Source organism: Sinocyclocheilus anshuiensis, unplaced genomic scaffold (genome assembly GCF_001515605.1).
Source record: "Sinocyclocheilus anshuiensis isolate Anshui unplaced genomic scaffold, SAMN03320099.WGS_v1.1 scaffold315, whole genome shotgun sequence".
Classification (NCBI taxonomy): Eukaryota; Metazoa; Chordata; class Actinopteri; order Cypriniformes; family Cyprinidae; genus Sinocyclocheilus; species Sinocyclocheilus anshuiensis.
In genome coordinates this window covers 1,071,235-1,097,430 of record NW_015548210.1, presented here as the reverse complement: position 1 = coordinate 1,097,430, position 26,196 = coordinate 1,071,235, and the positions used below count along the sequence as shown (strand labels likewise).

The 26,196-nt window shown below is 39.2% G+C and overlaps 1 protein-coding gene across 4 annotated transcripts in view; it reads right to left on the bottom strand.

The window, feature by feature from the left end:
* Window positions 1–24,634, bottom strand: part of LOC107653743 (unconventional myosin-XVIIIa-like) — a 42,649-nt gene extending 18,015 nt beyond the window's left edge. For 2 of the 4 annotated variants that reach the window (XM_016440553.1, XM_016440554.1), the window contains exons 1-19: window positions 24,494–24,634; window positions 22,284–23,404; window positions 7,901–7,988; window positions 7,706–7,812; window positions 7,440–7,616; window positions 7,148–7,358; window positions 6,837–6,979; window positions 6,652–6,752; window positions 5,800–5,863; window positions 5,567–5,711; window positions 4,907–4,918; window positions 4,447–4,611; window positions 4,270–4,360; window positions 3,044–3,236; window positions 1,887–1,973; window positions 1,391–1,532; window positions 1,155–1,314; window positions 393–579; window positions 66–261 (exon numbers count right to left, since the gene is read on the bottom strand). In XM_016440553.1, coding sequence (XP_016296039.1) covers window positions 66–261; window positions 393–579; window positions 1,155–1,314; window positions 1,391–1,532; window positions 1,887–1,973; window positions 3,044–3,236; window positions 4,270–4,360; window positions 4,447–4,611; window positions 4,907–4,918; window positions 5,567–5,711; window positions 5,800–5,863; window positions 6,652–6,752; window positions 6,837–6,979; window positions 7,148–7,358; window positions 7,440–7,616; window positions 7,706–7,812; window positions 7,901–7,988; window positions 22,284–23,273 — 3,259 coding nt within the window. In that variant the 5' untranslated portion in view covers window positions 23,274–23,404; window positions 24,494–24,634. Of the gene's footprint in view, window positions 1–65; window positions 262–392; window positions 580–1,154; window positions 1,315–1,390; window positions 1,533–1,886; window positions 1,974–3,043; window positions 3,237–4,269; window positions 4,361–4,446; window positions 4,612–4,906; window positions 4,919–5,566; window positions 5,712–5,799; window positions 5,864–6,651; window positions 6,753–6,836; window positions 6,980–7,147; window positions 7,359–7,439; window positions 7,617–7,705; window positions 7,813–7,900; window positions 7,989–8,336; window positions 8,403–8,571; window positions 8,605–8,906; window positions 8,985–9,484; window positions 10,349–11,695; window positions 11,735–12,240; window positions 12,436–22,283; window positions 23,405–24,493 lie in introns of those variants that run through there. The other 2 variants (XM_016440551.1, XM_016440552.1) reach the window with 2 other exon arrangements.
* Between the last annotated feature and the right edge of the window lie 1,562 nt (window positions 24,635–26,196).

Sequence of the window (26,196 nt, the reverse complement as noted above, 5' to 3'; positions counted from 1 at the left end):
CAGGAAATAACGAAGAGGACTTGATTTTATCTATTTGATTGGATTTGATCAGTCTCTCTTCTCACCTTGTCTGTAAATCCTCAAGCTGTCCAGCAGCATGAAGCCACGGATCTGGGCCCTGAGCAAAGCCACATCTGTCTGCATGAGTCCAGGGTCACAGCTCTCCTCTGGGGACCCTGTTGCCCTCAGAACCTCCGCTCGGGGTAATAGACAGTGGACAAAGTGAACCCTGGATCTGCGCACGGTGTCCAACAGTGCATCCTGCACTCAAAAGAGAAATACATCATGTGTATTTTAAGCCATTTCTTGGAACTAATAGGGAATTTGAACAATTCCATGAAAGAAAGATTTTCAACAACGAGTATTCGGTGTAGGACCCTCTTAAAACCCACCACTTGGAGTTTAATCTGAAGACAGAGAGACTTCTTTTTGACGGCTGCCATGCCTGTGGTGAAGGTCTTCCTCATGCTGGTGGCCCGACGCATGGCGAGCTGAGAGACACCCTCCAGTCCGGCGATGGAGCCGGTCAAAACCGCAACACTGCTGGAGCGGCCCACAAACATCCCGCTGATGCTCTTCCTGTTAGGATCATCCAGTGAAAACTTGAGTCTGATGTAGGGGTGTGCAATATATATATTCTACGATAATAACATGTTTATTGTTTTAACTATGTACAAGCTGTCCTCGTGTATGTTACTCGCAATAAAAACTGCTGTTTTCATGAATAATAGCACAATTACAAAATGTTAATCATCGAGTTAACATTTTGAGTTAGATTTTACACACAATATTTTAATTTATTTTATTTTTGCTTTATTTAGTCAAGAAAAATGTGTATCTGAGCAACACATAGTGGTGCTTTATTACAGAATAAATCTGCATTTTGAACAAAACAGTTTAATGAATGATTCAATGACTGAATGAATCTGGCGTTTCAAAGAATCATTTGAATGACTCATTAAGGAAGTGAATTGCAGCCGCCCACTGGCAGTTTTAGTTTCAGATGTAAAAATTTTTTTTATGACATCAGTTTATGGTGGCACATCCCTAATCTGGTGTCCTAACTGTCAGTTTATTTTGTCATTCTTCTTAAACTATGTTTTTTGACTGATTTACTGAAGTGACAAGTGCAAATGGTTTTGGCTAGTTCTTACTTCTGGGAGTTCTGCAGCAGATTGGCTGCGTTCTGGGGGGTGGGATTTAACCTGGCTAGGTTCAGCCATCCGTGTGTGTCATATTCCACCCAATCTGTCCCGTGACTGTGGCCGAGCAGGAAGTGATGTGTGTTTTCACTTTTTAGCACCACTGTGTGACCTGCAGAAAAACAATGCATAAATCTGTCTAGGGCAGAATGTAAGTGTGTGAGTTTGTGCACGTATATGTGTGTGACCTGTACTCTCTCCCTCTGCAGGGCCATAGTAACTTAAGAGTCGCTGCAGGAGTGTTTCCTCTGACCCTCCCGGCTGCAAAACCTCCTCCTCCATCAGCCAGAACAGACCTCTGGCCTCATCTGTCCGGGACAGAGTACGTACCTGAAACACAGACATTAATATCCACTGTCATAGAAATAGTCATCGAAGTTTCTTTTCTACACACACCAATCTCTCTCTTTTGTTCTGATACTTATAAACATGTTTTAAAAAGACTGCAGCATATATAACTATGACCGGCCAACTAATTACTACTAATATAGGATTAAATGTGCCCTACATTGACATTGTCATTTCCAGTTTCAGCCTTTAAAAGTGAAGTCTTTTGTAATAAATACAAATGCTTAGATGGAAATAAAATTAAGTAATTATCCACAGAGCTCTTATTAAAATAATCACACAGACACACAACTTTAAACATCAGCAGTTTTGACTTGTTTAGGAAGTGCGTCTCACCAGGGTCTGACTGGAGGACTGATCAACCACAGCTACTGAACGAGAAGGGCTGGGCTCCAGGTCATCCAATGTGATCCCAATGTTTTCCTATGGAAAGACAGATGCAGTTATTAATTAATAAATAATGAATAATTTGCAAAGATGCTAACTGTGAGGGATTTTTTATTCATCAAAAATCCTAAAAAAGTTTCTATAAAAATATTAAGCAGCACAACTGTTGATTGATAATAATAAAAAAATGTTTCTTGAGCAGCAAATCAGCATTTTAGATGATTTCTGAAGGATCGTGTGACAGAAGATTGGAGTAACGATGCTGAAAATGTTTTTTAAAAGTTTTTAGCGATCAAATACATACAGTGGGTACGGAAAGTTAAATTTTTCACTCTTTGTTATATTGCAGCCATTTGCTAAAATCATTTAAGTTAATTTTTTTTCCTCATTAATGTACACACAGCACCCCATATTGACAGAAAAACACAGAATCGTTGACATTTTTGCAGATTTATTAAAAAAGAAAAACTGAAATATCACATGGTCCTAAGTATTCAGACCCTTTGCTCAGTATTTAGTAGAAGCACCCTTTTGATCTAATACAGCCATGAGTCAATATGGGGTGCTGTGTGTACATTAATGAGGAAAAAAAATGAACAAATGATTTTAGCAAATGGCTGCAATATAACAAAGAGTGAAAAATTTAAGGGGGTCTGAATACTTTCCGTACCCACTGTATAGCCTTGGTGAGAAAAAGAGACTTACATTTAATATTCATAATATAATTATTGAGTAACAAATTAACTATCTGTCTAAGTATGGTGTCACAGACGTCCTTGATCATTTTTAGCACCATGTTGTGCCATGAACTTTGTTTTTCAAGATTCTGTGTGAAAAGTAGTTCAAGTTTTGAAAGAGCCATTCTCAACCTCTGCAATACATTTTATTGCATTCTTTTTATAATTAGTTGTAGTAAAATTTCAGCGCAGTAGTGCACTGCTCCACTGTCCCATCCAGTAATGGCAAGTTGCTAATAAATACAATAAAAAAGTTAAAATGAAATTAAGTAGTGGTAATCTTAAACAGCTATATAATTTAGTGTTTTAATAAGAATTGTGAGAACAAGCTGTAGATGTTTGGGTATTGGTTATGGGTGTTTTGTGCACCTCTTTGTAACGCTCCAGTTCCCGTACGAATGTTCGCTCCTGGAACAGGGTCTGCAGACGTTCCTGAGCGTAATTATGGCAGAGCTCCTCAAACGTGGCGCCGCGCTGGTTCTTCACCTGACGAGGGTTCTGGAACCCTGGTGTGTCCACAATCAGCAGAGAACAGAGAGAATGCTGACTGGACTTCAGCGCTCTGAAAGTAGAAGAAGATTAGTGGTCGACCGATATATCGCCAAGGCCGATATATCGGCCGATATTTGGCATTTTTCAAATATCGGCCGATAAGTTTTTCTGTTTGACCGATGCGTTCAGGGCTGGACTTTTATTTTGACGGCGCTGAGAACGGCAGCGCCTGAGCACACAGTGCTCACATTCTCCTTGTTCGCTGTCGTCGTTAATAGTTCTGTCTAATACGGATAGAAGTCTGTCTAATAATCAGATAGAACGGTTAAACAAAGGAATTAAAATTTATACAAAAAGTATTATAACGATTGCTTTTATATTATTAGTAATAGAAAGGCAAACATTATAATACTTTCTCGTTTGCCGTCAGCATTCAGCAAATTCGCATTTACATCATTTAAACAAATCTTTGAATGTCTAATGAACATTTAATTTCACAAACCTTGCAAACTTAGTCGAATCCAGTTGTGAGATCTTGTGAAGTGTGCATGTGACCTGCATGATCCCGTGTTCTCTGCGTGACTTTCGATCCATGCAAATTGAATGCTTTAAACATTACATTTGTGATTTCAAATTATGCTGCGCTTTATGCATTTGCACTGTCATATTCATGTCAATTTCACTGTGTGCTGTATGTAAAATGAGTGTTACCTTGTCTTTATTTGAAAAAATATGATTCCCAATGCACACAAACTTCCCAGAATACTGAGTGCTCTGTTGGTTACAGTTTACTTCCTTTTTAATTATATTTTTATTAAATATTTATTTATTTGTGGAAAATACTTTGTCATCTAAAGTATAAGTATGTTTATTTTATAAATGAATTTTTGAATCCATTTTCAAATGATTTCAAATTTCTTAAATATTAATTAAAATAAATACAATTATATCGGCTTTATATCGGCCATCTGCCACCCTGCTTTCCAAGATATCGGCATCGGCTGTCAAAAAACCAATATCGGTCGACCACTACAGAAGATATCAGAATGCATCTCTTATTCAATAAATCATGTTGCTCTAGGTAATCACCGGTTACCAATTACCTGTTAATGAGAGAGATAATGAGTGTGAAAAGCTCAGAGTATAAACCAGACGCCATGAACTCCAAACACTCAGCTGCTGTTGCTTTAGACACTGAAACGCACACAAAAACACTTTTTAAGACACAAAACAGAGAAGCATTTATTGCATTTTTAAGAATGTTACGAAACAAACATTACCTGAGCTATCCGTATCATCCGTACTCTGTCGGACACTTGAGGAGCGGGGAAGTGTGCCCTTGCCCTGCGTTTTAAAGATGCCGGATGACAGCTCTTCCAGTGTGCAGCCCAGGAGATACGCTGCTTTTTGTGCCCACTCGTGCCTGGCAAACTGCTTTCGGCCTGCTGAGGGGTCAGAAAGCCACATTCACAAAAGTAAAGCAGTGTTACCACAAAACATCTGTCACATTATGGTGAACTACAATAGGTAGTCAAGTGTCCAGAGAACAAGGAGAAACTTTCATCTCCCGGATTGATGATCAAAGAGAACGAACATTTTCATTCTGGCGTTCGACATCAGAGTGGAAACAAGCACAAAGGCAGATGAAAGATGAACACACGGTTCTGTTTAAATAAAAAAAAATAATAATAAAACCACCTGCCTTCAGTCTAAAACAGAAAGATAGGGACCTGCATTTACCTGCATCTGTTTCTGTGTTATGATGGGGACAGCATGCAACATCAATATGCAATAAAAAGACATGATTACAATGGTTAAAACACAAACAACAACTGTTATACACAAAGAAACATGATTAGGGGGATAGTCCACCCCAAAATTAAAATTCTGTCATCATTTACTTTCACTCACGTTGTTCTGAACCTATATGACTTTCTTTCTTTAATGGAACTTAAAAGAAGATATTTTGAAGAATGTTGGTAACCAAACAGTTTTGGTTTCCATTGTATGGACAAAAAAAAATACAAAGGGATCAATGGGAACTGAAACTGTTTGGTTACCCGCATTCTTCAAAATGTTGGTTTTTGCTGAAAAAAGAAATGCATACAGGTTTGGAATGACATGAGGGTGAGTAAATGATGACTGAATATTTGAATGGACAATCCCGTTCAATACTGAAGATAACTGACAAATGTTTTTAGACATCAAACACACACACTAAAGCTTAAACAGCACATAAAGTCTAAACATTTTCTCAGTAACATGACTGGAAAGACTCTAGTGACTCTTAGTGGACAGATTTTAAAATACACTCTGTGCAGTCAGATATGCTGTATGCTGTATATTACTGTGTCACACATTTAGTGTTGGTTTAGACACTTGAGGAGCCGGTAGCTTTACCTTTGGTGGCCCCAGCGGCACCGAGGTGGTATACGGCCCCTAAGATCAGCCACACGGTTTTCTGTTCTTCAGCAGAGATGCCCAGGACCTTCATGGCAGCCTGTAGCTTAGTGAACTGCTGAGCGGCTTTCTGCTTGTCCTCAGGCTACAGAGCATTTGACATATGATACACTGTTTTCAGATAAAACAAGATTAAATGTGTGTCTAATGATGGTACATGTGGCTTTTCTTACCTTTGAGTGAGGGAGGAGCCCGAATGCGCTGTTCTCAGCAAAGTGATTAAAATGAAGTTCAGTCCTGAAAGGCATAATATTCTATTAGCTGGTCAACTTTAATCTGTACATGTTTCCTGCTTTGACCTCAATCTGCATACTATATTTGCTATTTAAACATATACATATATAATATATGTGACCCTGAAGCACAAAACCAAGTCTTAAGTCGCTGGGGTATATTTGTAGCAATAGCCAAAAATACATTGTATGGGTCAAAATTATCGATTTTTATTTTATGCCAAAAATCATTAGGATATTAAGTAAAGATCATGTTCCATGAAGATATTTTGCAAATTTCCTACCGTAAATATATCAAAACTTCATTTTTGATTAGTAATATGCATTGCTAAGAACTTCATTCGGACAACTTTAAAGGCAATTTTATCAATATTTTGATTTTTTTGCACCCTCAGATTCCAGATTTTCAAACAGTTGTTTCTCAGCCAAATATTGTCCTATCCTAACAAACCACACATCAATGGAAAGCTTGCTTATTCAGCTTTCAGATAAATCTCAATTTCGAAAAAATTTACACTTAAGACTGGTTTTGTGGTCCAGGGTCACATATTTGCCAGAATATTACAAAATGGCATGTCAAAGGTGGCTGGATAGATTTATGCAAGACAAATGCATTTAGTTTGCATGCTTTTTAGGTTAATACACTGTAAAATTTATATGACCTGTAAGTCAGGTCAACAATGATGCAAGATTAAACTATTTTTTTTTAATTCAACTGAACTTCAACTGAACAAGTTTTTAAATTGAGGTAGATATAGATTTTTTTTTACAGCGTAATAGTCTCTCATTTACTTTAGAGCTGCATCTGCTCCAGCCATCAGATAGTAAAACACATTGAAGCTTGATTCTGCTTCTGGTCGTCTGATCACTCTGAACTTCTCCAGCAACATGGTCTGTATGCAAGACATAAAGCAAATCAGAGATAAGTCCCCCAATGTCTTTAGAAATTATGAGTAATTGCCCTCGCTGTACCCTACCTGAACAGAGGCAGAGGCCACCTGTCCTGCCTGGTCGAAGTCAAGAGAGACTATGTGTGAGAAGCGACTGGCGTTCACATTCATAGCTGTACTGCAGTTCCCGAAAGCCTCCAGAACCGTGTAGACCGCCTGCCATTTCTCAGCTGTGGGGAGAAGACAGTTCATAACGTTATATAAAAATAACAGAATTTATTTTAAAAAATACAATAACATATAAAAAAAATATTAAAATTAAAAATAAAGTGAAAATGAACTCTAGGAAAACTGAAAAGGAGAGTGGGTCTATATTGGGTCCTCCTCGTCTTCCTCACCTGAGTACACCTTTCCACTGCCGGCTGCGATGGTGACCAGGTACTGTAGCAGGTGCTGGCAGTTAGTGGTCTTTCCGCTGCCACTCTTGCCCAGCAGCACGATGGTCTGATCCTGACGTGTGGTCAGCAGCTGATGATATGCCGACTGAGCAACAGCGAAAATGTGAGGAGCTGTTTCCTCCCTCCGGCAGCCCTTAAACATCTGCATCACCTGATATAAACAGACTATGTCACTCCATCTCTCTCTGCCATAACTTTGAGGTAATTTTAAGACTTTGTGTGAAGTTTGTACCTTCTCTGAGTACAAGGCAGGTGTGCTGAGAGGATTGATCACCAGAAGATTTGGCCCAGCGTAGGTGTGAATGAGGTTTCCACCATAGCGCTGACGAAGGGTGTGAAGCATGCTGGACTCGTTGAGGTACAGAAGAGAGGAGAGATCCTCCACTCGATCATATGATAGAGGATTTGCCTGACAGACAGACAGATGAGAGTAATTAAACAGGTTTCTTGGCTTTTGCATGAGTAATGTCACATGTTTGTGACAATGACTCCGCCCACCTTTTCCACATCATCCTCGTCCACTTCCAGTACTGTCCCATCATGCTCCAGTCTGATCTTCACTTTCCCCTCTGGGAGAGAACCCATCTCTGCCTTGAGCTGTGTGGCTATACAAACAAAATTTATATTTATTTACTTAAACTGGACATGAGTATTCGGATCATAACAGAAGTGATGAACTATGACTTCACTAACCCAAAGAGAAGCCATCTTTATGGACAAGCCAGACTTTCTCAGTGTTATACCAGGCCTTCTCTGCAGCAAGCTGCTCCTCCGTCTTCACCTGCAGCAGGAAGTGAGAGAGATTGTCATCACAGAACATGAAAAACACTACAGGTTTCCAGTCCACGGACTGATTGTGATTCAGTTCAGATTTTCATTGTGTTTAAGATTAATTGTGACAGAGACAGATAGGTGTGACTTTAGAAGTGGGTGCTACAAACAAAGACCGCAGAGCAATCCATATCAGGTTGAAGTCTATACACTAACTAACCAAAGTAGAATTTGAATGGGAAATGTGCTTTGGTTCAAACAGGAGCTCTGAGGTGATAAGATTCCTTCAATGCACAACGAGACTCTACTAAGCTTTACCCATAAGCAAAATTACACACAGGCAATGCAGTAGCCAGACCTTAGACAGACTGGCAGCTTCATGTGCAGCCTGCAGGATAGCCACAGGATCTTCAGCTGCCTTGGCCTGCAAAGGGCCGGGAAAAGCAAGAGAGCAGGAGTCAAAAAGTCATAAATACACAAATCCATACAGGACTTAACAGAAATTAACAGGAGAATAAAACACTTCATATGAGAATTGTGAAAGAAAGAAAGAAAGAACGAAATGGGAGAGGTTAAGGGAGGTGTTTCTGCACCTGATTCCCTTGGGTAGGCATCACTGGAGATCCCTATAGATGGAATCAAAAAGGATCAGTGAAGAGTCTAAGTGGTCCTGACCAGGATCAGCAGTGTGATTATTATCAAACCACCTGATGCTAACATTGAAACCAATGCAAGACCAAGCCTGACACAATAGTATAACTGCTAACAATTGTTAACACCGATCAAATCTGGAAATAAGCAGTGAGACATAAACACCAATGATGCAGAATACATTTAACTAACCACATATCTACTTTCAGGCAACACACAACTCTCACAGCTGAACACCATTGTCTTACACAAACATCTTGGCAGTGGTGGGACACACCTGTTGGTTGGCAATAGTGGAAATCTGGGATGGAAGTTTTCCAGCAGGAGCCGCAGAAGGTTTTAACACCTCCTTCACCTTCACAGACACAGCACTTGTCAGTACAACGCAAGCATATGGTCTACAATCATGCCAAAAACTAGTGAGATAGGAGCCACCACATTACAAGTATTCAAGAAGTCTGCAACTGCCATGGTCAGCACTAATGCAATAATAGTCTGATATGTGGTCACGGCTGCAGCCAACAATAATTTTTACCTCAACTTAAAGCCATTTGAAGGGTCAACAGACATGGCGCGCTTTAGAAAATGATCTCAAGAATCAAAAAAGTCACTTCCAGCATGCTGAATTCTTGCAGGCATTTTGCAAGCATCAGCTGCTTAAGTTACTGCTTCAATCTACTTCAGACGGTTAAAGTGAGACAGCAGTCAAAGTCTTTATGCAAGGGTGAGAAAAATAATTTGACATGAGTTATGGCAAGATATTAGTTCTGCAGTGAGCCTTGCAGAGTTTCACAACATTGGCCTGCTGAGCAAGCATGCATTACTAAAGCATTCAGAAACACATGCAGTATGTACCTCTGGCTTTCGTACAGCAATAGACCGTGGTACAGGAATAAAGCCTGCAGGTGGTGCTAATGGGTCAACTTTAGGCTTGGGGATAAATCCTGCCACCGGGGCAAAAGGGTCTCGCTTTGGGGTGGGAACGAATCCCACCGGCGGTGCCAGAGGATCAGGTTTGGGCATAAGTTGAGTGGAAGGGTTTGGTTTAGGAGCTGGTATGAATCCCGCCAGTGGTGCCAGAGGATCAGGTTTAGGTGTAGGTTGAGTAGAAGGATTTGATTTAGGAGCTGGAATGAAACCAGCAGGTGGAGCCAATGGATCAGGCTTGGCGACTGGAAGGAATCCAGCAGGAGGGGTAAGAGGATTTGGCTTAGAAGGTAAAAAGCCAACAGGAGGGGCAAGAGGGTCAAGTCTAGGAGGTGGACTGATTGCAGGGGTGGATGGTTGGGGTTCTTCTGAGGGGTTCTCGCATTCACCAATCCTTTCTTTGCTTTCGTCTTGAGGTTCTTTTCGTTCGGCAGCTCTCAAGCGAGAGCGATGCTCTTTAGTCCTTGCACGGCCCATTAGGCTGCTCAACCCAGCAGAGAGGGCATCTCCATCCACAGAGCTGCCAGCTTGCAGTGGACGGCTTGTTTTGGGGACTGAAGTGGCTGTCAAAGGCGTTTCCTCTGACCCTGCTTTGTGTGCCAGGTTCAGTCCTCTCCTCGTCAATGTGTCAGACTCAAAGCTGCCATGTCGTCCGTTCATGGAGTCGCTGCTTCTCTGGTCTACAGTCAGTGGCTGCTCTGGATTCACCGCTGTTGATGGTTCACCCCAACGTCGCTCGGTTGAGCCACTTACTGCTGTCTGAGACTGACTCATACTGTTCTCACTGTCCGACTGTTCACACAACCCAGAACGCACATGTGCAGGTCACCACAAAAGAAAGAAAAAAACCTATGAAATTACACACTAGCAGCAAGAACTAAAGGTAAAAGTTCACATCCCTTGTAACTTAAAAAATAGCACTATTATGCAGTTCACAATAGCTTCGATATAATTCCACAAGCAACAACCTTCCAGAGTTTCCTGAATTTCCCAAATGATGACAGATGGGTGGCCGTTCTGAATATCAGAGGGTCTTCACACTCTCCAGCCCAGCTGCAAGTACTGAAAGTTCATCTGAAAAAGACTCCTGCTTCCACATGGCCAGGCACTTTGCAGTTCTTTTCTCAGCACAGTCAGGCAGGTTAACAGACAAACCCAGTAATTAAGGTCACTGCAGTGCAACACTGGCTCACAGCCCTAAAACACAACTCTACAGGATCAACCGCAAAGGCTTTGGTAGTCTCTCTCTCACACTACACAATTCAGAACCTGGAGTATTTTAAAGACCTCGCAATCACTTCACACTATAAAATAACCAATTAAACTGCATATTTAGTTATACTAGATACTAGGAATGAGCTCTTATGTGGAGACAGACCTTCATGTCTATCCTGAAGGTGATGATACTGGTGCTCTTCCAGCTGTGCACGGCATTCTTTGGGACACTGAAATTGACAGCAGCACTTTGAGAGAGCTGGACAGGCCTCCAGCCCTGTGCCTCCATGATGACTTGCAAACGTCTCACACATTTGCTTCAGACACACACAATCTTAGCTCAGCATCCCTCTCATGCTCCTTCCCTCTCTTTCTTCCTCCAGCTGCCCCTCCCACTACAGCAGTGATTGGAGGACAAAAAGGGCAGGGTGTGATGTCAACAAGCCCCACCCACTGGAGTACAGCAGCAGTACAGTTCTAAACAAACATCCACATACAGTCACTCTCACCTTATTCTGCAAAAATTATCTTTACACCTGCTAATATTCACATTTGAGCATTTAGGACTCTATAGTTTAGAAAGTTACTTTTACTCACCCTGTTTCCATTAAATTTCATCTACTAAATTTAATCTGGATGAAGTGACTAAACAGATGAACTGCTTTCATACGGTAATTACAAAGTACGAGGTTGGAAGCAAACAGCTGTCCTAAAAGAAAAGGACCACCATTTTCTGAACAAACCCCATCTTTAGCACCTCCTGATGATATACGTGAAGTAAACACACAGGATGTGTTTTAGAGTAAACCACAACCACAATAACAAATGCAGAGTTCTGGGAGATGTAATCTCTTCTGATCTCAGAACAGACACCCATCTGAAATCCGAGTCATGCAGTAATGCAAACGCTGCTCAAACACTTACATTCGAGCTTTTTGCACCCGGGACATTTTCATCTTTCACCTGAAGGGAGGCAGATAGAGACAGGAAAGTTAAACCAGCAATCAGATGCTCTAACCTGAGACATTGTTCTTGATGTGACATCTGACCCTGCTCTCTCTCTGTTCTCTCAATATACAGTTTATCCATCTTTCAGACTGAAGATTAACCTCTACAGCTAAACTCTCATATACATACACTAACACTAATTAGAATGTGTACAAGGGAGGTTCTTCCAGAGAAAAGTAATACTAAGAGAATGCAAAAGATTTGCAAGCGAATGCAAAGCTACTTGGTGGAATCCAACACTTTTGAGGGAGAACGCAAACGCTTGGCAAGCGAATGCAAAAGCAATGAAATATATTTTTTCCTCCCATGTCATAGTTTTTCCATCACAGTGTCCTCTTAAGGGCTCTGTATGATATTGACCAAACAATCATTTATCTTAATTTGGAGAAAAATCCGGTTCTATGTCACCTGTCCTGAACAGACAGTAAATTAATAAACAAACAGCAGAAAACGGTACTTTCCTTTTTCTCCCAAAATGAGAAACGAGATGAGAAGGCCATGATGAAACAGACAGTTCAGGAGAAGAGAGGGAAGGAAAGGGGAGGAGAAGGAAGGCTGGTTTGCGGAGAGACAGAATACAGGATCGGTTAAATGCAGGCAGTCTTTCCGATTGAAGTTTGGGGGTACTAGGACCCTGCGGTGAACAGGTATAATGAATAGCTACAAGAAAAGAAATAAGGATTAACATCTAATCTGTTAAATGAATAAACATAAAGCGGGGAGCATTATTTAGGCTTTCAGCATGACAGTTCTAATTTCAATGTGTAATTTTTTGAAAATTATATTGGTCACTCCTTTCCTGAATGAATGTGAATGACATGCGGGGCTGTCGATTTCCAAAATGACAATGGAACGTGGTTCATATGACTCATGTGTTATATTCCAAGTCTTCTGAAGACTGAAAATAAAGTTGTAATTTGGAATGACACGAGGGTGAGTAAATAATGACAGATGAGAGAGCTGGAACTCAAACTTTACTGTAGTATACAGATAAAATAATGTAAATCAAGCTTCACATGAACTGAAAAAATAATGCTGAAAGAGCAGATTTGTAATGCAAAAGCAACGTGTCTGAAAGTGAAAGTGCAATTTAAGGCAACAGGACTGAGCTTTCATGACACCAGAACATTCACTATAAATAGAGCACATGTGAAGAGGCCACAATGTGAAGTAACCAACACACACACACACACGAACGGCTGTCCGGCAGGCTTTAAACACTGATTCCTGTACCTGTCAAACACAAAGTAGACACATCGGATCCCCTTTGTTATGTTAAGCAGGTGGTCAGGTAGACATCCATGGGCAGACGTCTTGAGCGGGGCTCAACGTGGGGTAGGACGTTATGACAAGGACATCAAGCAAGAGTGCTCTGGCTCGGGAGGGGGGATAACAGCTGCTTGAGGACACTGAGGATATAAATAACCATGCAGACCCTAGTACCCCCTGACCACACATACACACACACACAACAACAACAAACTGGATTACAACAGTTTAACTGTTCTTTCAGAAAATCCAGCCAAACTCAATTCACAAATTTTGCCAACAGAGACAACATGTTCAAATCCCACCACAAGGGGGCCACAACACGTGTGAATAAACAAAATGCTGCTGTTTCTCACAGATCCACCAGAGGGTGATGTTGTGCACATCTCTTCATGAGTTCATTTCTGTTGGCCTGACTTAGCGCTAGTTTTTTTAACAAACCCCCCAACCCTAAGTGTTATAAGCTTTGCCATGTTACCCATCCCACACTGTCCCATCAAATCTAGGGACCAGCAGGTTATCATTGAGCTCTTTTAACTTGCACGAGTAAGCAGCACCCAAAACAACCCAACAACCACACAGCAGCGTGCCACAAATCCTCAAAACACTTAAGCAACCACATAGCCACATACTTGCAACCATCCACAACATCATATCTTGGTGCTAGTGACATGTTTTTCATCAGAAAATGTGCAAATCTAAAAACTCTTCAGCTCAGAAGTAAACAATTCATGCTGGTGAAGTTTATCAATTGAATATTATAGAGCTGCAGTGAGCAGTAGTGATTGGTAAGAGTTGGTGGAAAATTTGTTTTATGTAAATATAGTAGTCCAAAAATACATACATATGAAGATATATTATTGTTTCATACTATAAAAAGTAATTTTGTAGCTATATCACCCAGACCAGTTCATAACACACATAATATTGATGATCGATTACCTCATACAAACCCACCATGAGGCCTTATATTCTGGTGGGGCTGTAGGCCAGTCCAGGCCTGTCATGTCATATCATATTATATCATATCTTTCATGGTCTTTCTAAAAAATCTTGATGGATCAGTGATTTTTTTCTTGTCTTATCGGCTGTTTTCACTGAAAGCAGCTGCATTCAATGCACAGTATTCACAATGCTATAAAATGGACACAAAACGAAAGTGATGTGAACCTTATCAAACATTCTTTCATTTTTTTAACTATAGCAACTGATTAGAGGAGAAATAAACAGAAGGGGGACTAAATGGCATACATGCGCTAACACATGCACACATCAAAACTTACATTACTAGTATGATGAAGTGTGCCGTTTAGGTGGGTCTCCAAACAAGTACACAATGTCACATGGTGGGAGGTCTAAAGAATTTTTAAGCCCCACCTAGTAGCCTACATGTTGCTAGGGTAATGAAATGTGGCACCTCCTTCCTTTAAAGCCTGATTATTCTTAGCTGTTCTTGCTAATCCAATGTTTGCTAATACCAAGTGGTAATGGAGCAGAAAACTATCAATTTCATCTGCTTTTAAATACATATGTGCTGTTTAGTCATGTTTAATATAAGCTATACTGTACATGAAGGATTTGATCTGTGAGGGGAAACCAGGCCATAAGATAAAGTATATGTTGTATCATTCATTTGGAATTGAAAATATGTCTTAACAAATTTCTAGTGTACTTTAGACATGGAAAACACAAGTAAAGGTGGGGACAGGCAAAAACTACTGCCTGATTTAAACACCTGCTCCACAAACTCATAAAGTATTGCACAAATATGTAAAAAAAAAACAGATTTTTCTCTCATTCAGAAACATCCTGAGGGCACAACCCTGCGGATAGATAACAGCAGCGTGTCGGGTCTTGCTGCTACTCTCTACATAGTGATTTACATAACATTTACATTATGGAAAAAGTGCCCATATGATGTCTTAAAGGGGTCATATGATGCGATTTCAAGTTTTCGTTTCAGTAACTGCAGTTAGTGTTGAAGCAGCCATGTCAGAGAGACGTTGTGTGTTTCAGTGCGAAAGCAAAAGCACTTTATTTGGCCTTCTGAAAGTAGATGCATTTAGGAATCTTTAAGATTACTTACAACAGAACAGCAATGCATTTTATGGACGACCGTTTCGTGAGCCTAGGAGAGGAGGTAATTCTGATTTTGCTTTGACAATCTGGCGCTTCTGAATCAGCTACTGTAAGTATGTTTTGTTATTAGTTTAAGTATTTGCTATTGACTGTTCAAATGCGGAGTTTTGCGCATCGTGTGTGTGTGTGTGTGTGTGCATGCGCGCGCGCGCGTGTGTGAGAGAAAGAGAGAGAGAGACAGGGTCACATCCCAGTGGAGTCAGCTGTCTTAACCGTGGCTTGTGTACTGCAAACACATACCAGCTTCATCACTGTGTCTGTCACGCGACTCTGTTCCCCTTTCTGTCTTTACATTTATTTTGAAAGATGAAGCTCGCGATTATGGTAAGGGGCGTTACATTTCCGACGAGTGCTTGCGATGTTCGGCCAATCACAATGCACTGGGTCAGCTGGCCAATCAGAGCAGACTGCGCTTGTCAAAGGAGGGGCTTTGTAGAAAACGAAGCGTTTGAGAGAGGCGGGGCATAGAGGACCTACAATAATGTACAGTATTTGAAAAATAATGTGTTTTTTGAACATTAAAGCATGTCAACATATTCTGTTACACCAAATACACAAAATGATCTTTAAAAAAGCATCATATGACCCCTTTAAGTAAATTATACAACAAAAAAACCTTAATAACTTGGCAGGTTTGGTTTGGTTACAATAAACTCCATTTAAACCCCATTACAGTTCAGTACAGGTGCCAGAACTGCCATCTCTTTGCAGCAGAACTTCATATGTACACATACAACGAGCACATTTAGTCCATTCCACTGCATTATTTTGTATATTCGGTAAGTTTTAATGCAAAATATACGTCATAAAAGCTGTTGAATCAGGTTGCGACCTTATCCTAATATCTTTTGTTTTGTGTCTTGTACTGGTACTTGTAGTTTGCTAAGCAAACGGACCAAATTTATCATTTTCTTTTTTGGTATGGACCAAAACAAAACTACAAGCGTGAACACACCCTTAGTTTAAAGTTTGAAAGAAATCAGTCTTCACCTTTGTGAAAAACAAAGCTACACAACCAAATCAAATTGCAGACGTTATGACAACATCGAACGGCATTCAAAATGCATTAAGAAAGTAAATATGGTCATTGTTTTGATTCTATGCATTATGTCATATTCTGAGGGTGTGAAAGGCCAGCAGGTAAATGACTAACCAACTGCTTCCATTAATCCAGTCACATTTAATGTACTGGTAAACTGTCTGGGATCATCCCTATGCCAACATGCTCACAGTTAGAGCTCAAACACTGGACAGCTTCACACAGTCCCACTGCCAAATACCAGCGAAAATCAGCCCAAAAACCGCAGCTGGTCGTCACACTGACCCGGCGATCCAAACCAGGATATTTATCAGCCTGACTAAAGCCACTTCCTGGACCCCTGTGTTCCCTGACCAGCGTCAATATTAAGGTCCTCTCAATCTCATGATATCACTGGGGCGACACTGACAGCTCAAGAAAGACTTCTGGGTCATCGGCCAGTAAATAAAGTGGAGACATAAAGGGAGATTTGACAGAGAGGACTGAGGGACAGCAGACACTGATGACAGACGAAAGACACTTCCTGTATTCAGTGCCTGATGTGCAGCCAAATTAATCCATTACATAATCTAATCTGATACTAGTTAATGAAGCCATTCACGGACAGATTGTTTCAGAGCAGTCAGAGGACATTCATCGTCCACAGGCTGTTGAACCCTCACAGGGCACATGAAAAAAGAGAGCCATTGAGCCCAAAGAAATAATACAGAATAGTGTTCATAAAACTTAGTGGGGGTTATTTAGAATAGCAATGCAAACATTGACTGACATAGACATGCACCGAATTAAGTGTTAGACTGATCAAGTCTAGACTGTTGGTAATGCACAATTTGAAAATAAAATATTTTCACAGCTACAAAACGTTTGGGGTCTGTAAGATATTTTGTTTTTAATAGAAGAGATTAATGGCGGAGGACGGTGATGCGGAAAAGAAGAATTGTTGAATAAAGTCATTATTTTTGTTTTCTTTGCACACAAAATGTATTCTCAAAGCTTCGTAAAATTACGGTTGAACCACTGATGTCACATGGACTGTTTTACAAATTTCCTTACTACCTTTCTGAGCCTTGAATGTGGTAGTTGCGTTGCTGTCTATGCATGGTCAGAAAGCTCTCGGATTTCATCAAAAATATCATAATTTGTGTTCCAAAGATGAACGAAGGTCTTACGGGTTTGGAACGACATGAGTTATTAATGACAGGATTTTCATTTTTGGGTGAACTATCCCTTTAAGACTACATGTACTGTACATGTCAATCATACTGCTTATGACTGGCTAACCTTTGCGTATCAGCATTGTTCGCATTGTTGTTCATCAGGACAGGCCAAGTTGCTAAATACTGAGTAGGTGTTGATATACAAGTGTGGGTGGTTTCAGGTTAGCAAACACTGCATTGTAAACTTTAATGAATGTCTACATAGTACACTGAACACTTGTACTTCAAAAGAGCAAAGGAAAACCTTTCTAAACATGCTCATAACTCTCAAGTCAAATAAGCCCTAAAAACATTTTTGTGTTCAGATTTCCCAACAGATTCAGCAGTCACACACAAAAGAGCATATAAGAGCATGTTGATTCATTCATTCAGAGGCCAATCCTTCAGCTAAGAGGACAGGAGAGGGTGTGTGTTTAAGTGTAGTTCTTCTCACTACAGTAATGCAGCTGAAACCTGTCCGTCTGGTAACTATCAGCGCAAACAATCAAAGCTGTCAAATCACAAGCGTTTCCTGTCACATTCACAGACACACCATGATTGAACATATACCCGACATTCTACTGGCATAAAGCCACTCATGCTGCATGACATAAGAGTATCTGCCTTCCATTTCAGTTCTGGAGGGAACTCACTATGAATCATTTGCGCCCAGTGATATTAAAAATTGTTTTTGGTAATTGAAATGAAGGCTAAATTAAAGCTTTACTGTAATCAAATCTTTAATTAAAGCTTAAAATAACATTTGAAATGTTGCCTTGGAAACTAACTGAAATAAGTTAAAATCCTAAAATTACTAAAACTGAAAAATAATAAATAAAATAAACAAATACAATGACAAAAGTAAAAAATAAAAGCTAATTCAAATTTGAATAAATAAAACAAAGATTAATAAATACTATAATACTATATAAATAATACTAAAATAACATGCACATGCTGTCTGCACTATTTTAGCATCCAATTCATGCTAAATGGGAATGTGTGAATGGGAACAAAGGTCTCGCTGTATTTTTCCTTTTCAAAAAGGTCAAGCAAGTTGCACCAGGCAAAAAAAAAAAAAAAGCTTTTGTGAATAAATGATCTATACTGATCCTAATTTGCATAGCGTGTTTGACAATGACAATGACTGCGGGACTATTACAACACATTTAGCCTCTGGTTAAACTTAAGTGCAAGTGTTTAGAAGCAGGCGGAAAATCTTTTTGCACTGAACAACAAACAAAAGTGTGCAACTGTCTACATTTTACTATATTTTTCATCATGCAATTTCACCATGCAGCTCTCCACAGTGGCATAGTCTAGATTTCTGTATCTCAGTCTTTATATAGAATAACCGCTTCTAGGCCAATCCCAAATGTGTCATGTCTTTTTCTTTGCTCGGCTTAAAGTGGGCCAGTAAAAACCCCAGTGGGACTCCTGCCCCCTGCACTGGCCACTTTATCACAAAGGGTGCAGTTTATTACAGCGGCTGATTTGACTTCTCCTATCCCAATAACATCGTCATTTGAGACGGACGGTATGAGGATAAACGTTTTGTATCATTATCGTAAAATTTAATATTGTGAGTTATCGGTATTTGGTAAAAGTAACTGGGAGAAAACCTGGTCAACATAACTAGAATGTCCTAGATTCTCAGCATCTCTTTTGATTGATTTGCTCTGGTTTTTGGGCATTATTGGGGCAAATTTGCCCAAAAGGCATCTAGACTGCATAAATGTCTATGCATATAGGCAACTATAGGATTTATATGAAAGCCTGTTTCCACCAACGGATTAAAAAAAAAGCTTTTTTATCTCAGCAATTTCCCCCACAATTCAGAATTTCTAGATATAAACTCAGAATTGTGAGAAAAGTCAAAATTGCAAGATATAAACTTTGATATAAAATATATAAAATGTTTTCTCACAATTCTGCCTTTTTGTTTTTGAATTTTATGTTTGCATCTCACAATTCAGTTTTTGTTTCAACCACAAAAAAATGATAACCTTTTTCTTGTAACTGCAAGTTTATATCTCACAATTCTGACTTTTCTTCTGAGAATTGTGAGTTTATATCTCACATTTTTGAGTTTATATCAGAACAGAATGTAGACCCACAGTTATCAATAAGGGAGCAATTCATGGAGAAATTAAACATTAATTATGTAGAATAAAATATATACATAATTTCACATACATAATATAAAGCAATCATGTTAATGTTTCTAATGAAAGTTATTAGAAAGTTTTCCCAAGCTTTTTTTTTTTCATTTACATTTTTACACGTGGCTGGCTATAAAACATTTCTAATGGTCTGACATACTTTAATGCTGATGGTGTTCTAAAATAACACTCAGATTTTGACACTGCATCTCACAATTCAGTTTTTGTTTCAACCACAAAAAAATGATAACCTTTTTCTTGTAACTGCAAGTTTATATCTCACAATTCTGACTTTTCTTCTGAGAATTGTGAGTTTATATCTCACATTTTTGAGTTTATATCAGAACAGAATGTAGACCCACAGTTATCAATAAGGGAGCAATTCATGGAGAAATTAAACATTAATTATGTAGAATAAAATATATACATAATTTCACATACATAATATAAAGCAATCATGTTAATGTTTCTAATGAAAGTTATTAGAAAGTTTTCCCAAGGTTTTTTTTTTTTCATTTACATTTTTACACGTGGCTGGCTATAAAACATTTCTAATGGTCTGACACTTTAATGCTGATGGTGTTCTAAAATAACACTCAGATTTTGACACTGAGATTTCACTGGTTATCCATTAGCAGAAGGCATGTAAAGAGTTCTCTCCACACACACTCCTATTCAAACTCAAGCAAACCAACACGACAACAGGTTCAGCAGGAGTGATTGCTGACTCATGTGATCCATGCCACCTCATTTGATTAGCTTGACCAAAACATTCTCTTCAAACACCTGTTTCTTCCTATTTTCACTCCATTAGATAAAATGCTGTTCGTGTAAAAAGCTGCTCTGTCAGATCAGGCCAGATCCTCTCAGCTGCACTAGGATAAACCTCTTACGGTTCAAAAGAACAAATATTACAGTACAGAAATACAGTATTCTATTTTTTTTGTTTTTTTTACCTCCCCCACGTTATTCTACACATCACAAATAAAGCACTCAATGCACTTTAATCTCTTCTGAGCTCTGGTTTCGTGCTGAGCCAGATCAAATTAACATATCAGAGTTTGGACGTCATTTTTTCTCAATTTGTTAAAATGGTTTGCAGTCACATTGGAAACATATTGGAAAAATAAGATGTTTCTTTAAAAATATGTTCCAGATCTTCTGTAACATTCAACATACTAGAATACTAGAAAATGTCGTTATTAGTCAAAATAACTCAAATTACTTAAAAAAACGTACAAGATAATGCAAGGGACAGTTTCCATCTCAGTTGCGAATAAAAATGTGAATTTTAACCCTTAAAATATGAAAAAAATGTTTAACAAAAATTGACATATATGCTCGTTTTTTTTTTAACAACTGAACTTAAGATTTGTACTATTTATGCATAAATATCAAGCCTCTAATAATAATAGGGAAATGTAACCACTCTAACTTCCTACGTGACTTTGAGCTTGTGACATTTTTTGTCTGAGACAAGGGCAACTGGCGTTTTGAAATATCGGAGGAATCACGATTACAGAAACAAACACAGCTGACATCACATCTGCTTTCACCCAGAGCACCTGACCTTCAGACTGACTACAAAAATCACAGAAATCTTCATTTTCAGTGTTTTCCTCTCTGTTATCAAAAGACCCATCAATGCGTTACATCATAAGACTAAAATATACTAAAAGTGCTGTAAGGCCACATTCTGAAACGGGGCCGTTTGCTGAGCTGTACCAGGATACAGAGATGAAAATGTGTCAGAGAGCAACTGGGGAATACAGCAAAGCCAAGAGAGCAGACAAGTAAAAAGTCTCTGATTCTGCTGCAAACATTGAAACAAAGATCTCAGAAGATATGATTAGACCTTCAGGAATAGTTTCTAATCCATTTCTACATCCAAATTCTATATTTATGCATTTCACAGATGCTTTTATCCAGAGCGACTTACAATGCATTCAAAGTATACACTTTATAAGTTCATACATTCCCTATATGAATCGAACCCATGCCATTGGCATTGCTAGCACCATGCTCTATTCTAAAGTTAAGTAGGGTAAATATCACAAAACATTCAGTGAACAAATAAAAGACTCTTTCTGACTCAGAACTTCTCCATTTAACAGCATTTTAGATAACAATATAGATTTTTTCTGCTTTTTTGCCATTTGTTCCACTCAGATGGGACTCTACTGTCTTTCACAATGGAACTCTACACAAATACAGATGCATTATGGGTGAGCGACAAAAACGCATTAGACAGGTTATTAACCCCCCTGAGCTGTCTCACTGAAACTGTTGACATCATCAACAGCTCTCTGCACAACGGTCTTTTCAGATGTCAACAGACACACTCATATTGCTCTGAATTCCCAGAATACCTCAAGGCTGTAACTGATCTTCCATCTGAAATGTTGCTGAAACATACAGTATGTACCCTCAAACTGCATTAGTTTTCCTGAGAAACGTCAAAATGCCAAACATGTACGATCCAAACTGCACTTTTAGCTAAAAAACACTATTTATCAGATTATACTGACAGCATTTCGTTGGGTTTTATTGGCCTAGTGGATGGTGGGGAGACAACAGAACATTATGTGAAGAAGAAGAGCGTGCACCCATGCAACTCCATGGCCCAGTGTGTTAGTCTGTGTTAGAAGAGTTAGTCTTCGATGTGCGATTCAACATATCAAAACCATAGCACATCTCACCTCGTAAACATCGCGGTACGGGCCTCTGGTGTTCCTCAACCAGCAGCGGCTCAGCTCGCTCAACTCCACGATGGGCTGCACCTTCAGACGTACTGTGTCTCCAGACTGCCTGATCATCTCCACGATCTCATCCCTGCTTTTACTTTCCACGTTCCTCCCATTGATCTCTACCAGACGGTCGCCTGGCACCAGCCCCAGAGTCAGGTACTGATTCCTAGCGCCAGGCTCGGCAAAGTGGACCACCTTTCGGTAGAGCGACCCATCGGGCCGCTGGTCCACCATAGTGGTACGGCGAAGGGAAAAACCGAAATCGCCCGTGTTGCGGCGCTGAATTTCCAACTCTCTTGGTGCAGGAATTTGCGGAGGTGCCACAACAGGCAAGCGCAAGTCTGCTGGGAACGTTCGGTCCACTATCTCTGGGACTTGGATGCTCTTTGCAGGGCTGGTGGGACGGTGAGGTGTATATAGAGGCGGGGGATTGAACACCTTAACCACTACCTGAGGTGAGGGAATGGCGGAGTTCTGCGCTGATGGTGCAGTTGACCCTGAAGGGCTTTCATCTTTGCTCTTCTGTGAGAAAGAAAACCGCTTCAAGATTTGTTCGACTGGGGAATTCTGCTTCCTCATGGAGTCATATTTGACTGCCTGTTCTTTGATGGATGATCGGCGGACGTCTTGGTCCAGCTTAATGTCATCACTAGAGCTCATGGGTGTTATGGTACCCTGAGTATAGAGTTTCCTGAGGTCCGCGTCTGTCAGGCTGAGCTCTGTGTTTCGGACGACCTTGATGGGAATGGGGCTGGAAATCTCCAGTTTCCCTTTCGCCTCCCGTTTAGAGCTGCTTCGATGAAGATGAAAGAAACCTCTCCTCACGCTCATTTCCTCTAGGCTCTTCAGCTCGGCTTGAGACATTCGCTCTTGTTTCTCTTTCTTCTCCTTTTTTGTTCCATCCTTCTCCTTGTCTTTATCTTTCTTGATCAAGTGGAACATGGTTGGGCCCAAATGTAGAATCCACCAGATGTTGGTCTCTTCACAGCATATAGATCAATGTTGGCATTCAGTCATGACCAGCACCGGTTCCACAGCACCTAGGGCACCTCAGCAACAGGTGAAGCCCTCCACTAAAACAAGAGATCGACAAACAGAACACATTGTTTTAATGTTTCCTTCTATTTGCAATGACTGTAGTAGTCATGGGGTTTAAAATGCCCTTTTTTTTCCTTTTTTTATTTAAATAAACTGAAATTATTATTATTAATAATAACAATAATAGTCAATATTAAAAATAATTATAATATTAATAATAATAATAATAAAATAATAAAAAATTGAAACACACAGACACTATCAATAAATATGATATAAAACATATATAAAATGCTATGCCTATGTTTGAAGTATAATTTTATTTGGTAAAAAATACAATAATATATTGCACCAGACAATGTTCATATCAATAATTTCGGTAATTAATGGGTTAACACAGCTAAAAAAAAACATAATTTATTAATCAAAAGAGTAAAGAAAGTGTACACGTGACGGTAGACCCCTATGTGACGTCGCACACTCTCATTGGCTGTTCTTACCTTTCCTGACAGGTACACAAAATCGGTAAGAGATCCATACAACGTCTATCATCGACAACAATTATAAAACGTATACAACAATGGCATAAACATTATGTAAAACACAGCGACATAAATCAGTGATGATGTTAAAACGATCAGTTTTCACGATTATCCAAACAACGAGTAGAATGAATCACTTCCTGAAACTCTTCATCTCATCGCCCCCTGAACGCTTCCTCTTCGAATTAAATTAAACGGTATATTTGGAATCTCATATCTATGTAACTATACTTGTGCTACGAAATCACTTGACCTTACCTGCAGAATCATGTCTATCATGTAAAGTTGAATTCAACTCTTACTGATTCAGCTCTTAATGTAAATCTACGAGGCTTTAAAAATGAAACTCTTTGTGCTTTTAATATATTACTTAATTATGCAATATTAACCTCTATACTCATATCCTGCATTTATATGCAATCATTTCTAGATCATGTATATCATGATGACTTTAAGGGGAATGTTTTGGTGCGCGTAATGCTCTTCTCTTAAGCCTATTTATTCCGCATCAACGCAAACAGACAGTCTGTTCACCTGTACAGTGAAGTAAACACAAATGTCGCTAAAGATAAGTAAACTTACCGTTGAAACAGTGTTGAAATAGTGTGGCGATGCCCGGTGCGCACTGAATTGCAGCAGCACCGGTCCTGTGGAAACGCGTCTGGAGCGTTTGACGGTCAGTGGGACGCTCACACCAGCTGAGCGCGCTCTCGGATCACTGCCCTGCTGGATATGATCCCATCAAGAAGAGTTGAGCACATCAGTTCATCCCTTCTGCATGACTTTGGAACCTAGAACGTTTTAGGTCGAGATACTTTGACTACGTTCAAATTGTAGTTTTTCTGATGTGCAGGAGAGTATAGTGCTTAAATACGCAACCAGTTAAACTAAAATAAAAATAAAATACATTTTTAGATAGCAATTTGTATTATTCGATCATTTGTAAGAGAATAATAGCTATAGGTATTAATCAATTAGCCCTATATTGAAATAATAATAGCAATGAAAACAATAAATAGGTCTAGTACAAGAATAGACTGGTATGCACACTTAAATTGTAAATGAAAAAAAGCAATAAAAATGTAAAATATATTCAATAATAGAAATTATTGTCTTTTCAAATCAGCCATGTCCTTGATTTTGCGTACACAAATTTAATCGCAATATGCCGTGTGTTGTATTCATAGTGGTTCAGTTTCATTTGCATGGGCATAGCGCCCTCCTCTGGACCGACTCTGTGACAACACCAATCCCTCCTTGTGTATGTTTTTAGATTTTTCCAGTCACGCAATAATCTTCAAAATCCCCATCGCTTGCACATTTGTGATGTATTTATCTTACATTCATATTAATACAACATCTCTTGTTCTGGTCTTGGAACCTGAATGAGCACATAGCTTTAGATGTTTATAAGGTTTAGTGGCATAAATTGTAATAAAATAACAGTGTGGGTCAATTTAAAGTCTGCTAGTCAAATCAAATCAAATATCCAAACCATTAATGGAAACTCCTCAACCCAATACAGATGAATAAACCATATGTTCTAATTTGGCTGTGGTGTTTTGGTAGAAAAGCTACATATACAACTGGAAAGGGTCTGGCGTCATAATGTAAATCTTGCTTATGTCATGCTTAAATCATGATTACAGCATATTAGATATATAGCCATAGCAAATCAATTTTGCCAGTTTCTCCACACCTGACCTAACTTTCTTTAACTGATCAAACATTACCTGTATTAGCTTCTATGTTAGGCAATTTTGTGTCAACCATAAACTATTTAAAAGGTGCTCCACAGGGTCATTGTGGATGAAGAGGATTTTAAACTGGCCTATATGAGGAGTGCATTCAGATCACTGTTTATATCACATTCAAGAACATACTGTACTAATTAATGAATATGTCAGTGTCATAGTTGGTCAAATATAACAGATGCTTTCTGTGAAACAGCACTGTGCAGTTCTTCACTACTAATGCTGCTTTATTTAATTTTTGCACTCAGAAAACATATAGTATTTCCATTAAAAAATAAAAATAAACTATCGTAAAACCTTCAGCACAAAGAATGCCAGAAAATGGAGCTGTATTAAAGGTAAAATATGCCATTATTATATTTAGTAAAATTATTAAGCTATTTTTTAAATTATTATTATTTAATGGACATAAATTGAAAGACTGAAATCTTCACTGAAGTACTAATTACATGCTTTTAGCATTTAACGTGTAATGTTTGGTAGCCACGTACACACACACACACACACACACAAAGCTATTATACTACTAAT